At 54.3% G+C, this 13,417-nt stretch overlaps 1 protein-coding gene across 1 annotated transcript in view; it reads right to left on the bottom strand.

The window, feature by feature from the left end:
• Window positions 1–1,460: 1,460 nt before the first annotated feature.
• Window positions 1,461–13,417, bottom strand: part of DAP (death associated protein) — a 61,037-nt gene continuing 49,080 nt past the window's right edge. Inside the window, exons 3-4 of the mRNA XM_004474429.4 lie at window positions 4,959–5,001; window positions 1,461–3,441 (exon numbers count right to left, since the gene is read on the bottom strand). Of these exons, the coding sequence (XP_004474486.1) occupies window positions 3,328–3,441; window positions 4,959–5,001 (157 nt within the window). The 3' untranslated portion in view covers window positions 1,461–3,327. The remainder of the gene's footprint in view (window positions 3,442–4,958; window positions 5,002–13,417) is intronic.

Here is a 13,417-nt window from a genome sequence, read left to right on the forward strand (position 1 = left end):
TGAACTTCGACGAGGACATTTCAAGCGCTCGCAGTTCCTGGTGAGCAGCTGCGCCCCGCCCCCACCCCTCTGCTCCCCCAGGCCTCCTGGGAGGCCAGAAAAGCCTGGGCTTGTGTTGTTTTGTTTTTATATTGCAGAGGCCAGCAGGATACGGAGTCTTGCGGGACAGAGTTCAGTGTGGGGCTTGTGAACAAAAAGCCTTTGGGCGGCACAGCAGCTGTGAAGTCTGCGAAGCTGCAGAAGAGTGGGCCGCTGCCGGCTGCCCAGGCGAGGGCAGGCGGTGTAAGGTCATCAGGTAATTCACAACCTGCCGGGCCCCCAAGAGCCTCCTCGGCCCGGCCCCCCGACCCTGCCCTTCTCTGGGGCACTCACCTGGGCCAGCCCGAGCTCATTTTTGCCAGTACCTGTGGGGATTTAAAACTGTATGTGTTAATACCTCAGAAAAGTATGTTCTCAAAGTGCATCCATTCCTGCGGAGGTGAGCCCAGGTAGAGAGGCCTGTGGGGGGTCACGTCAGTTACGCTGTGGCCCAGCCCACAGCCCTGGACACGGAGCTTCCGTTTCCTCATCTGTGAAATGGGGATAACCACAGCTAACGGAGCACAGAGGCAGGCAAATCTAGGCACCCGCTCCCCGAACGGAGGGCACGTGCAGTCGAGAGGTTCCAGGCCCCCACGGCCCCGGAGCGAGGGTGACGGCGCCCCGCAGCCGGGAGACCCAGCGGCGCCGTGCTGTGAGGCCCGCGGGGGCCGAGCGCCCGTAGGATGTTCCGTGGACCGTGGGCGTGAGTGGGGGCCCCGGCTTTCCCGCCTGTGGCCGGTTCAGAGGGTCCTGAACAGCGTGGCCCCACGTGGACGTGTGCGCATTTCCATCCACATCATTTATTTACTGAGTCCCGACTCAGAGCTGAGCGATCCCCAATGAGCAAGACCCTCATTCCTGCCCCCCAGAAGCTCACAGTTTGGAAAGGGAGATCATTTTATGGCCAAGGAGGGCAGGGCTGCTGGGGCTGCAGTGCCCTGTCCCCTGCCAGCTCGCATTCTAAGAGCCAAGCTGGACATCTAGGCTTCAGCTGTGACTGTTTCCTCACCTTACTCTGAAGGGACCCGGGTGACCTGTGGATAAGGCAAACATTTTGCTCATCAAGAGCTGTTCCCCGGCACCTTTGAGTCTACCCCTGATCAGATTCTATCAAGCCCGCTCCCCAAGGGCCTGCCTAGCACAAGGGGCGGCTGCTGGACTGAGGAAGAGGTGTCCATCGATGCACGGAGCATCTCCATTTCATAACGTTTTCAAGTAGGCGACTAGACTCGAGTTGCCAGGTGTCCAGGACTTTGGGTTGGAGTATGGGAAACAATTTGTAAAAACCTTGGTCACATCCAGTGTTGCCACTGAAACCACCTGGCAACTCTAGTCAAAGGTAAAATCGAAATCTCTGAAATATCAGGAGGAACAAACCATGAGAAGAAATGCAGGAGCTTTATTGTCATTATTATTATTCTTGAAGCGAAGAATTGATAATCTCACCAAAGGGAACAATTAGCATTCGGTGATTGAGAGCCCAGAGGCCGGCTAGGAGGAGCCCAAAGGTACCGAACGACGCGCCTCTGCAGAGCACGGCACTGCCGGCTGCAGAACAACACGCAGAAGGCGTGGTGGCTGCCAGGCCTGGCACAGCCGGCCACATCCCCAGCTGCCCTCTGCAGAATTCCAATCAGAAGAGGCAGCTGCCTTGGCCGGCGGGGAGGTCCCAGGGACTGCTGAGGGCAAGCCGGGATCACCAAAGGCTAGTGCTAGTTTATACCGACATTTCAGCGACAAAGAAAGAGCTCTGACCACACGAGATGTGACAGCTACACGCCGGCTTCCAGTAAGTCAACTAGATGAGAGCCCAAACCTTGTCTTTAAAGCATGAAGCGGTGCTGCACTTCTCTCAGGGGAGTGTGAGAGAGAGGGGTCTGGCTAGGTTTGCACCGACTTTGACCAGTGGGCAGACGTGGGCTTGGGAACAGGACCACCACTTGCTGGTGGTGGGGACGCTCACAGCGCCGTGGCCTGCAGCCAGGAGAGCGTGCAGCAAGCCGGTCGGCTGCCCCTGCACGAGCGCCTGCTCCCAAGGCTGCGGCTCCCGAGGAAAGGGCCCTGGGCCTCCCCAGTGGACACGCTAGAGCCACCGTCCTCGGAGCCGTCTAGGACGTCTCTAGGCAGGACACACGGAGAAAGGCACGGACAACCCAATGTCCCCAAGCGAACTCGGCCACCAGTAGCTGCCATCGGCATGAGAGGAGAGGAGTCTGGACAGTTAGGTCGACTGACAGCGCTTTTTCTAGCTAACGGGGAATGTGGGCCCTCTCGCTGCCAACAGTAATGTCCCTGGGGTCACAACAGGGGCTTTCTAGCAAACCAGGCAGGTTTTAATCTGGTCTTCACATGCTTTCAACGGCCTTGCTCCCGTGTTCCAGAATCAGCTGGGCCTCTGCTTCTCTATTCTGATCAGTGATCACTTCAGGAACCCAAAGGCAGCCCCAGAGGTGCCTGAGTCAAGTCACCGTCTGCCCCCAGGTCCCGGGCAGAGCCCCCTGCGCAGCCTGGCAGCTTGGACTCGGGACCTCATTTGGGAACTACTCTGTCTGAGCCCACCAGCCTAACTCCTGAGTTTTGAGTACGTTGACTCCTGGGATAAAAGAGCCACTTCAGTGACAGGAGCTTTTCTCGTGCTGTGAAGAGCCAGGCATAGCGTGGCGTCACCCTTGCGGGCCACATGGGGGCGGGAATTCTGTGCTGCAGCGGCCTATTTAAAAGCCTTCCTTGCTCTGCCTTCTCCAAAGCAGCGGTTTCCATTAACTCTTTCTTACTCTCCAGCAGCTGTCAAGACTGTTGTCCTATTTTAAGAAGCTTGACATGATTGAGCTTTTTCTCCAAACTTAGTCTTTCCTTTCCAATTTGTATTCTGTTTTTTTAAGATGAAAGGTATGGACGTAAGGCAATTACTGAAATAGAACTAGAGCTAAACTTTTAACAACGGCATTTTACTACGGTCTTGGTAAAATTTAATAATGGCACCGCTAGATCAAACTGGTGGAGGATTTGCAGGTTTGGTGGTCCGCGAATGCCATCCAAGCAGGACTGTATGTAAACAAAGGTTTGGGGTCTGATTCATTTCTATAAATATGGAGATTTAAGGCAAAGGAAGGCGCGCCTTGCTTGGCCTTAGATCTGCCAACAGGGTGGTATTTTGAGGACGATGCCAGTCCTTTCGTTGGGTAAATATCGAATGTCGGCGCAGCACCCTGGGTGCCGCTGTGCAGGCCTGGTCCGGCCGTGGGCTCACTTGCGAGGCTGCTGGATGTGCTGGGTCCTGGGGGAAGGGTGCTTGTCCATGGAGGCGTGGGGCTTCTGGTGCGCCACCTGCGCGGCGGCCGGCGGGAAGTCTTTGTCACCCTGTCAGGAGACATGGAAAGCACGGCTGGTCAACATGGACTGCGGACAACAGGGTTAGCGAGGGACGTACACCCTGCCTGCCCCAGCCCCACAGAGCCATCAGCAGGTGAGCGGGCAGCGATGGGGCGCTGGGGTGCCGGCCGGTCAGCACAGAGGAGCCACCTCCTGTGGATGGAACCAGGAAGCCGAAGGTGGCACCTGAGGGCAAATGCTGCCAGAAGGGAAGTGCTCACTGCCCACGCCCCCACGGCAAGAACACAGGCCATGGCAGCCCTCCCGGGGCTCCACTGGATGTTGGGTGGCATCTTCTGCCAGAACTGTCTGTGTGACCATCTGAACTGGAGGCAACAAACGGCCAGACGCCGTGTCTTAGATTCAGAGTCAGACCCAGTTGAGTCGGGCCCAGGGGGCTGGCTGGCAGGAAGGACACCGGGCAGGGCTGAGCAGCAGGACAGGCTGGTCCAGGCCACCCAGTTCGGGAAAAGGCACAGCGTCTGGTTTCTGGGGGTATCGGCCTCTTGTGCCAACAGTGTGGGTGGGTTATGAGGCTAGACTGGGGCCTGACCACGACGGGGGCTGGAGGGCATGGGCACACGGTTGACCTTGGACCTGGGTTGGTATTTCATGTCCTCATAAGTAGTCAACGTGTCCCTGGATAGTTGTGGTCATAGCTGCCCCAACAGTGCACTGTTGCCTCAGTGGACTCTTTCCAGACATCATGTAACAAGGATGTACTGAGAACCACAGAGATTGAGCGCTGTCATTCTGCTAACCCCAAAATGCAGTTTGCTGGTAGGAGGTCACAGCAACATGTTGGGTCTCACCAGAGGAAGGGGCTCTTGGAAGACAAAGGGTGTGACAACAGCTTGTGAGTTTATTTAGTTGAGGGGCTGACAATGTATTCTATAAAGGGCCAGATGGTAAATATTTTAAGGTTTTTTAGATGCTACGACTCTTCAACTCTGCCACTGGAGAGTGAAAGCAGCTAAAGAGTAAACAGAAACGAATGGTGTGGCTGGGTTCTAATAAAACTTTTTTTAGACACTAAAGCTTGAATTTCATGTAATTTTCACATGTCATGACATTATTATTATTTGAATTTTTTCCAACCATTATAAAATGTAAAACCATTGTTAGCTCATGGGTCATTCAAAAACACTTGGCCTACGGGTCACAGTTCGCCAGCCCTGGCTGCGTCTGAAGAGGAGGAACCTGGTGAGGAAGGAGAAGAGGACGGTCCTGCTGCACTACTAAGGTCCAGCTCACACTGCATGCTCCGTGGTGGGAATGATTCCATAAATTCCTAACTACGAACACACGCTCCTTGGAAATGAAACAGCTAAGAGAGCGAGCGGAGCCTGCTAGGTGAGTGGCGCCGCTCACTCATTCTCAGTGGAGTTTAACGAACATGGAAGAATGGAGAGGGCCCTGCTGATGCGCTAACCGTGATGAAATCAAGGGCGGAGACCTGCCACCCACAGTACCACATGCTCTCAGAGAGTAAGAGGAGCTCTTACCCGGGCGATGACACCAGAGATGAACACGGTCGGTTTAGGTGGACTGGAAAACAAAAAGGGAAAATACTGATTTAACAGGCAATTCGCAGAAGAACCCAGCAGGCTACGCGCACGTGGACATGACTGGTGTTGGCAGAGTCTGACAAACGGCCCTTGGGCCGCTCCAAAGGGGAGAGGAGGAGGACGTGGGGAGCACCCCCTTCCTCTGTTACCAGGCAGCCACGGCCAAGGCCACTGGCTCCCGACACTCGTGGGGTCTTCCTTCTCCTGAGATTTGTCCAGGCAGAGAGCGAGGGAGGGAAAACAGATGGGAACAAATGGCAGGTGAGTTGCTACAAGCACGTGTTTTGGTTTTAATGAGATTATGGAATCAGGAGCTTTCCTGGGGTGGCGAAGCAGCAGCGTCGAGCTGGCATGAACTGGAGCGCCACGTTTCCCCACCTTTGGGCTCTGGAGTTCCCCCTTTCTAGTGTCCTCAAGAATGCATTTAAAAATAAAAAATTAAAAAAAAAAATCCTGTGGACTCCATTAAAAGCTATTAGAATTAATAAACAACTTCAGGGGAAAAAGAGTGCCTGGCTTCCTTGCAATGTCTAACGGGTGAGATCCTAGAACCAGTGAAGACCTCCTGTCTCCGGTGGCTCTCCAGATATTACCAGGGCAAAGTCCCTGGGAAGCTATCCCACTTCCTCACATCTTAATTCATGCCCAGCTCACCAAAACTGTCAGCAGCATGGGGGGGGGGGGGATGGAATAGAAAAATAATGCAGGCTCAGGAAAAGTAGTCAAACACACAAGCAAAACTGCTCAAATCATTTGTAATTCTGCCCCCTGGAGACAACCGTTAACACTTTGATGTCCTTCTGGTCTTTTTTTTTTTTTTTTTTAAATGACTTTCCACGCTTACTTTCTTACTGAATTTCTCTTTTTCTTACAATAGTCATACTGTTTTGTAACCTGCTATCGGAACTTAGAATATGGTGAGCATATGTCCACATCATTATATTCTTTTGTACACTCAAAAAAAAAATGACCGCATGTATCATAGTTTAGAAACAGCAGGACATAAACGCTGGAGGCAGTGCGCAGGGTGTGTGCCCCTAGAAATGCCTTGGCCAGCGCTAAGGAGACCTGAGGGAGCAACACATTAGGGGCAACAGGAGTGGGGGGGATGGACGGGCTTGCGAAAGGCCAGTCCTGCTAAGCAGAGCTTGTCAGGAGATTCAGCTGTGGGGATGCTTTTGAGGAAACCATTTGCCTGAACTTTGTTTTGCTGCATGTAAAAGCCCAAAGTGTTCAGAAAGTTCACTGATTGCTGACATCCTGAGTTTAGCAAAAACCCAAAATTCCCCTAAGAAATTTCTGTTGCTTTATGAGATTAAGAAACTACGAGTTTTACTAAGCAGCAGAGAAATGTCCTTGTCATATACTTGGTTTTATTTAGCTTTCGTTGTGTGGTTACCTGGATGGTTTCGTTTTTAAACATATGTGATTTAGCTGTGGGATTAACAGCTGCCAGAGATCAGGAGCTCAGTTCAAGTTCAAGACCCTCTGTGTGCTGGTTGGTTTGTTTTAAACAAAGCATGTCCCACTCCAACTGCTCGCTACACCCACAGGCCAGGGCCTCCAGGCTTGGCCTCCCAGGGGACATGGCATGGGGGGCTGCATCCAGAGCTGGGGGCCAGAGACCTGGTATACTGCTTTACAGACGTTTTTGAAAGGAAAGTGGAAATGGTGGCACAGAGGTTTCTGCAGGCAAGTCTGAAGCTTCTTTTAAGAATCTAGGCATTGCCTGAGGTGTAGGGCTGGCTCCACTCTGATAACAAATCATGTGGCCTCATCTTCCAAAAGGCACCCTGCCTTCTTTCGGTATCTGAAGTGTCTGTTTCCATCATTTCCCCTTCTTGTTCATTTCTATGCTAAGTAAAGAAAGGCACACACCCTGGGCAGGGCCAGGGACCCCTCCCTGTAGAACTTGATGGGAAAGGCAGCCACAGAGCTGACTAGTGAGAATACACCATAAGAGAACAGATTAGCGACCTGTCCGGCACCGCACCGCTGGGGTCTCTGGAGCTGCGCAGAGGCTGTGGGTGGTGCTGTCGCCCCAAGGCACCGTCCTGCCCTGTGGGTTCCCATTCATGCTCCCGGGCGTGGCGCTGGTGACTGGGCAGGGCCGCGCCCCGGCATTGGCACTGAGGACGCAGAGGGCACGCACCCTTGCTGTCCCGTGTGCCCCAGCCAAGGGGCAGGGGCAGGAAGCTGACTCCAAGCCAGCTTCAGTCAGAGGCGCCTTGGGCACAGCCAAGTCAATGAAGCTGGGGGCGGGGGAAGCTGCTGAGACCCCAAGGCTTCATCCTGCATCCTGTTCTCAGTGCCTCCATCTGTCGGTGCCGGTGAGGATTAGGTGCTGAAGGAGATAGGGAAGCGCCCCGCACACCAGCACATCTGCAGGTGATTCTAAACAAGTCAGGCATTAGGGGGCCCGTGCCGTCTGCGCTAGCCTGGACAGGGGGACTGGGCGGAGGCCGCAGGCCTGGCGCGGCAGCTCTCTTAGCTCTGGTCAGCTCCGGGTAACAGTCCTGGGCAGGCCCCCACGCTTGCAGCACCCTCCTACATGGCTTTGAAACCCCAGAGAACTCAGCAGCTCCCTCACCAACGAGCACCCACCTCCACTGATGGTCCATTCCAGGTCTTCATGACCCAGGAGTCCTCGCCAGAGCGTCCTCCTGGCCCCTATGAAACCAAAGGACGTGCTCTACCTCAAGCTCTTCTGGCAGTCGCCTGGGGTGATGGGAGGAGGGTGGCCTCTCCCCGGACCTAAGAGCAGTGCTTTTGTAGAGGTCTCCCTTGGACAAAGCACTTGTTGACTTGCAGGCTTTTATCAAGCTTGGCCAAAAGGCCCTCGGGCTAAATGGTCCTTGTCTAGGTGCCTTTTTCCACCCATAATTGATAGCACCCTAAATTGGTAAACAATTGTTTATGACTCTTATACAGGAAACACTTGCTAACTCTGAGAGAGGGTAGCTTAAACAAAAATCCACATACAAGGAACTCCAGTAGAGTCTGCTCACACAGCTGTTTGGAAAACACGAGTATTTTAAATTCTACCAGGTTTCCATGCAAAGCACAACCACCACTTTCAAGATTCTGTAAACCTCGATAGCTGCTTTCAGAACATATTTACTCGGGTACAAGTCTTCTGACAGATGTTTTGAAGACACGACATGACTTTCTCTCAGCTAACAGAGGCAATGAAGAATATCATTCCTGCCCTCCCCACTTCCAGTTTTTTAAAAACCACACTTATTTAAACACCAAGGCAGAATGAGCCGGGATTAGAGCCCGGAGCGCCTCCTTCAGGTCAGCTGCAGCTCCTCGCACCTGGGACTCCGCAGCCAGCCGCGCCTGCCGATGGCCGAGCCCTAAGGACACGTCCCAGACCTAGCAGGGTCACCTGTTGCCAAGGCGAGTTCCCTGTTACTTGTTTTGTGAATTCCCTTTATGAAGGTTTCTGTCCAGCTGGCACTTCAGGGAAACTGCAGACAGCAGGACCAGGTGCTGGGAAGACGTCTGCGTGAAGCGACCCCATGGATGCCGTCACGGTGGACTCTGACCACCTTATTTCCCGCTGAGCCCTGCAGACGGAGCCACCGCAGTCTAGACCAGCGAGAACTCCCTGAAGTCCAGAGAGCAGCAACTGGACTGCCTTTCAATGAGTTTTACTCAAGGCACCTAAAGGTTACATGTCAATGTGTAATCATGTGAAAACCAGGCAGGGTCCTCCCTCCTTTCTGCTCCCTTGGCATTAGGCCTCCACAACCTGGAGGGTCAGTGCAGCTCCCGGGCAGCGCGCCGTGTGGTGGCAAGGCCGAGGTCGGGGGGGCAGGGGGAGCGGAGGGAGCCACCCGGCTGGCCTCCGAGGGGCTGGGCTGAGGCCTGGCACCTCTGTGGGTGACGCACTCCGGACCCTAAGCCCAGCACAGAAGACACACCTGAGGGCCCTCGGGTGGCCTCTTCTGCGGCCAGGTCCTCCGAGCTGAGGACGGCTACCACAGGCCCTGGGACCTCCCTGTCCCAGCTTCCCGGGCATCCCTTCAAGCTGCCACGCCGTCTCGGGCCCTCTCCCTGAGTGCACCCCAATGCCAGAACTGCACACAATACTCCAGAGGTGTCCCAGCAGCCTGGCCCCTGCACCACACGAGTTCCTGGGAATGTGGATGTGGTTCTCCCCAGGGCCACTGAGCGCAGGCACAGCCTGGGGACAGTGACGCTGGCTCCGTGGCAGTGGTCACTGGTGGTCCTGTGGTCAGGCCTGGCCATTGTCACCTGCTGCCTGGGCCAGCCCTGTTCTTCCTGGCTGGTCAGGGGCCTCCTTTCCCTCCCTCTCCTTTAGCCCGGGGTGGGGGGCAGCCGCTCACGTACCCCTTCCTCCCAGGAAGGCAGGGCCCCTTCCTCCCAGGAGCGGGCCTCTGTGAAGCGCGCAGAGTCCACTGCCCTCCTCCAGCTGGCCTCTTCCTTCCCAAGCTCCTGGGAGACTCCCCCAAGTCCCCGATCCCACTGACAGCAGTGACAATGGCAGCAAAGACACCACGGAGAGGCCTACTTAACAGCATCGTTCCCACGGTAGCAGCTGTGATCCTGGCTCAAGGAACTCCTCTCTGCAGATGTGCTCCCCTCCTGCTACCAACGCCCTCTGAAAACCTCAGCAGGAGATGTGCCCCCAGAAGACGGGGCACCAGCCTTCCAAGTGCTGCTTGCCCTTCCCTTCCTCTGCAGGCTGGGGTGACCCTGGATGATGATGCCCACATGCTGACCACGTGCCTTGGCCAGGCATTGAGGTAAGTGCTTGACATAGCATTGTTAGGTCTGGCCCTCGCCATGCTGTGAAGTGGTAACTATTACCTGCACGTTACAGAGGAAGAAATGGTAAACCAGAGAGGTCCAGCCATTTGCCCAAAGGCCACCCAGCAGATTAGTGGGTTAGGGGTTGAAGCCAGATGTTGAGCAAGGGCCCCAGGGCAACAGTCTTAACCAGCAGCCCAGTCCCCCCTCGCCAGGCACGAGGGGATCGGCTGCTCGCAGTCTCCAGGTTGAGGTGTGTTTACTATGTAGGATTTAGGGGTGAAGATTTCTAAAGGAAGTGATTATGATGTAAACTGAGAATCAACCAGCCTGGGTTATATATCCAAACCTGCCTATTTACTTGCTTTCTGACTTCATACTAGATTTTTCCTTGGACACTGTCGTTTATGTCCCTAGCCTTGGCCACATGCACCACGTCCGCCCTAAGCTGTCAGGTCGCCTGGCCCTCTCACGCAGGCTTCACCTCTATTTTATGGCTGAGGCAGGAGCAGCTGAAAACCCGTCCGAGGCCTCAGGGCAGAGCCTGGGAGGTAGTGCGAGCACTGGACTCTCAGGTCACGGCTTTGTCCCACCGCCTCGGACACCTCGGCTCCCGAGATCTGGAAAGGAGGCCCAGCCAAGGGTTCAGACGCCCATCAAACCAGAGACGTCCAAGGGCCCCACTAGGATGGGAGGAAAGCGGCAAACGGACGAGAGCAGGCTGCGGCCCCTGGGCTCAGGCCGAGGCTGAAGCCTGGCTCTGCCCACGCCGCGCTGGTGGGCTGTCACCCGTCCCTTCAGGGGCTTGGGCTCCTCCCCTGAAAATGGGGTAGCAACCAGCCCTCCCTCCCCAGGGGAGCACACAGGGCAGCTGTGAGAAGGAGGGCAGCACATCCCCGCCCGCCCAAGCTCGGCTGGCTGGCTTTCCCCTGCTCTCTGCCAGCTGGTCAGGTCGTTTCACCTTTGGATCCCCTAGACATGTTCAGTAACACCCCACTTCTCTGGGACAGAAGGGATCCGAAGTAAGCAAAAGCAGGTCTCTGTTCTAACAAAACAGTCGCCAAACCCAGGGACTTTCCCTGAAGAACCCTGCAGGCCCTCAAGCTCCTAGACTGCTCTTGTTGACATGGCTGCTTTGGTTTCTCGGCGCACAGGAGACAACCAGCAGCTGGGTGCAGGGGCCTGGTGGCCGAGGGCAGACGGGGCCGCCGCTGGAGCCAGCGCCCCGCTTCCCTGAGCTCGCGGGGGAAAAACATTCCTACCTGCAGTGTTTTAAAAACATTTCCTAGTAGGTAGATGGAAAACAAACCCTTTCTTGCCACTAACCATTTTTGAAATATCTTTTCTGGCTTGGTATAATTAATTTAGGTTATTAGTTTTCTGGATACCAAAATAATAATTAGCATGGCTGGCTAGCGGAGGGACACATTTCACTTGGCTGCACCCAGACATTTCTTCCAAGTTTGACAGTCAAGGTTGTTTCCCGCCCTCCGTCTGCTTCTGAGGACTTCCACCAGATGGCACTGCTGGCCCTCGCAGGAGGCGGCTCTGTGCAGGCCAATGCTGCTGGGCTCAGCCGTCCCTGCGGGTGACAGGCCGCCAGCCACTCTTGGGCAAAGGCCCCTGGCACCTGCTCCCTACGGAAGAAGCCTGCCCCTTCTCCCTGCGGAATAGTTAGTGGTCAAGTGAGTCTGACTAAAGATGATTAAACCCCAACTCAAGTTTTTAAAATAAAATTCTAAACCTGAGGAAATAATCTGGAGCCCAAGTCCTTCTAAGTCTGGTCTATGGAATTTATAATCCTTTTTTAAGGCACGAGCAAAGGACTCCATAAAGGAGAACTTTTGAGCTCATGCTCAAACCGGTCAAATCGCACCCTATTTTCAGTGAGAAGATGGTTGGTTCGTCAAACTGGAGGCAGAGTCTTCAAATCCTTCATCCAAGGGGCGGTGCCTGTGCAGGCCACCTGCTACTTCCCTTCTCCATGGACTTCAGCCCCCCCATGGAGGGCTGTGATCTCAGGACAACACCTCCCCCAGCGCCTTCCCAGTTAGTCTTGGGGATGAGTAGGGCTCCATGGTCTCCGTGTGGGTGGGGTGCTCGTTTGGGGATTCTAAAATACTTCTCTCTAGATAACATGCCTTCTAAGATACGCCGCTAAGTGTTGAGCTAGATGTCGAGACTTCACCCGCCCATGCATTCAGTTGGAGAAGGCTGACCTCCCAGTACTGAGTGTTGAGGGTAAACGTGGCTTACACATAAACCAAATAGTCACAGGGCTGGCGTGTCCCGCAGACACCTCAGCTCGTGCAGTCAAAGCTGCTGGCTGTTTAACAGACGTTGAGAATCTGGACATACATCTCTACCTCTGAAACCTATTGCCAGAAAGCCATTCTAAGCTGGGAAAACCTCATCATTTCTCTTGAGACTTCACTCGTCCTCCCTCTGGCTCTTACCTTATCCCCCTCCTGTGCTAGAAACAAGGAAGAAATCAGCACAGGAAGAATTCCAACGTCTTGGTGTGCATCTTAGGAACCTCCTCCTTGATAGGCAGTGACTGCCCTGGGCAAAGGAGAGGGTCTGCATTCATCACAGAGGAGTAACACCTCTGAGGAGGGAAGCCCAGGCCAGCTCTCTGATGGCCAGCGAGCGAGCCAGGGTGCTGGGCAGCCACCTGGTTTGGGAAATCCAAACCATTTTGCTGCTAACTCTCTGGAGTTCAGCAAAGACGCAGCAAACCCAGCAGGGCTGCAGGGTGAGGGTGCAGCTGAGGAGCCAGGTGGTTCTGGGGTCAGAGCTCCACTTCAACGAGCAGCATCTCTGAGCCTCAGCCTGTCTGTGAAATGGGAACAATCCCTATTTCATCGCAAGTTGGGAGCTTTGGTGAAATAAAGTGTGCACTGAGCTTAGCACGCCTTCTGCCCTGGCCAATTCCATTAGGAGGTCATAAGTCCTGAAATAATTTTCTATATAAAAACAGTCCAGAAGTTATCTTGTCTTCCAAACTGAACTTCAAAAATTCTTTTTCCTTCTATCCTTTTTCCCTCGGGCTGAGAATGCAGGGTACCTTTGTTCTAAGTGCTGTACCATGCCACGGGGCAGGATTGGAAGGCACTGTGGAGAGAAAAGGTTCCCCGGGTGCTGAAGAATTTGGACCCCCACACTCCTTCCCAGCCTCCTGTATAATTCAAACAGTAAAGGAAGGGAAAAACGACCACAGGGAGAAGAGGCAGGCGGCCTTCACTCTGTTAGAGGATCCCAGGAAATTATTTCTTAAAGGCAATGGCTGCATTTTAAAAGAAAAGGTGTTTATTTTTCACTTTGAGTTTTAGGTATGGCACTGTGGAAGATGCTGGGGAAAGCAAGAAGCCTGCCTGCTGGTTAGAGCCAAAGCTATGTCATAGGAGGCTTTTGGCAACAGGCAGGATTGCCTCCACATGTGCCCAGTAAGCCAGGCGCTGGGAACCATCTTTAGGCGACGTTAAGGAAGGTTCCTAGGCACTGCCTGGGAAGTCCATGTCCAAAGGGCTTGCATCACACGTCAGCTCATTACGGTAGAGAAAGGCTCTGCCACCCAGCAAAGCCAGAGGACAAGGTATAAAATTATCAGGCAACCT

This window comes from Dasypus novemcinctus, chromosome 2 (assembly GCF_030445035.2).
Source record: "Dasypus novemcinctus isolate mDasNov1 chromosome 2, mDasNov1.1.hap2, whole genome shotgun sequence".
Lineage (NCBI taxonomy): Eukaryota > Metazoa > Chordata > Mammalia > Cingulata > Dasypodidae > Dasypus > Dasypus novemcinctus.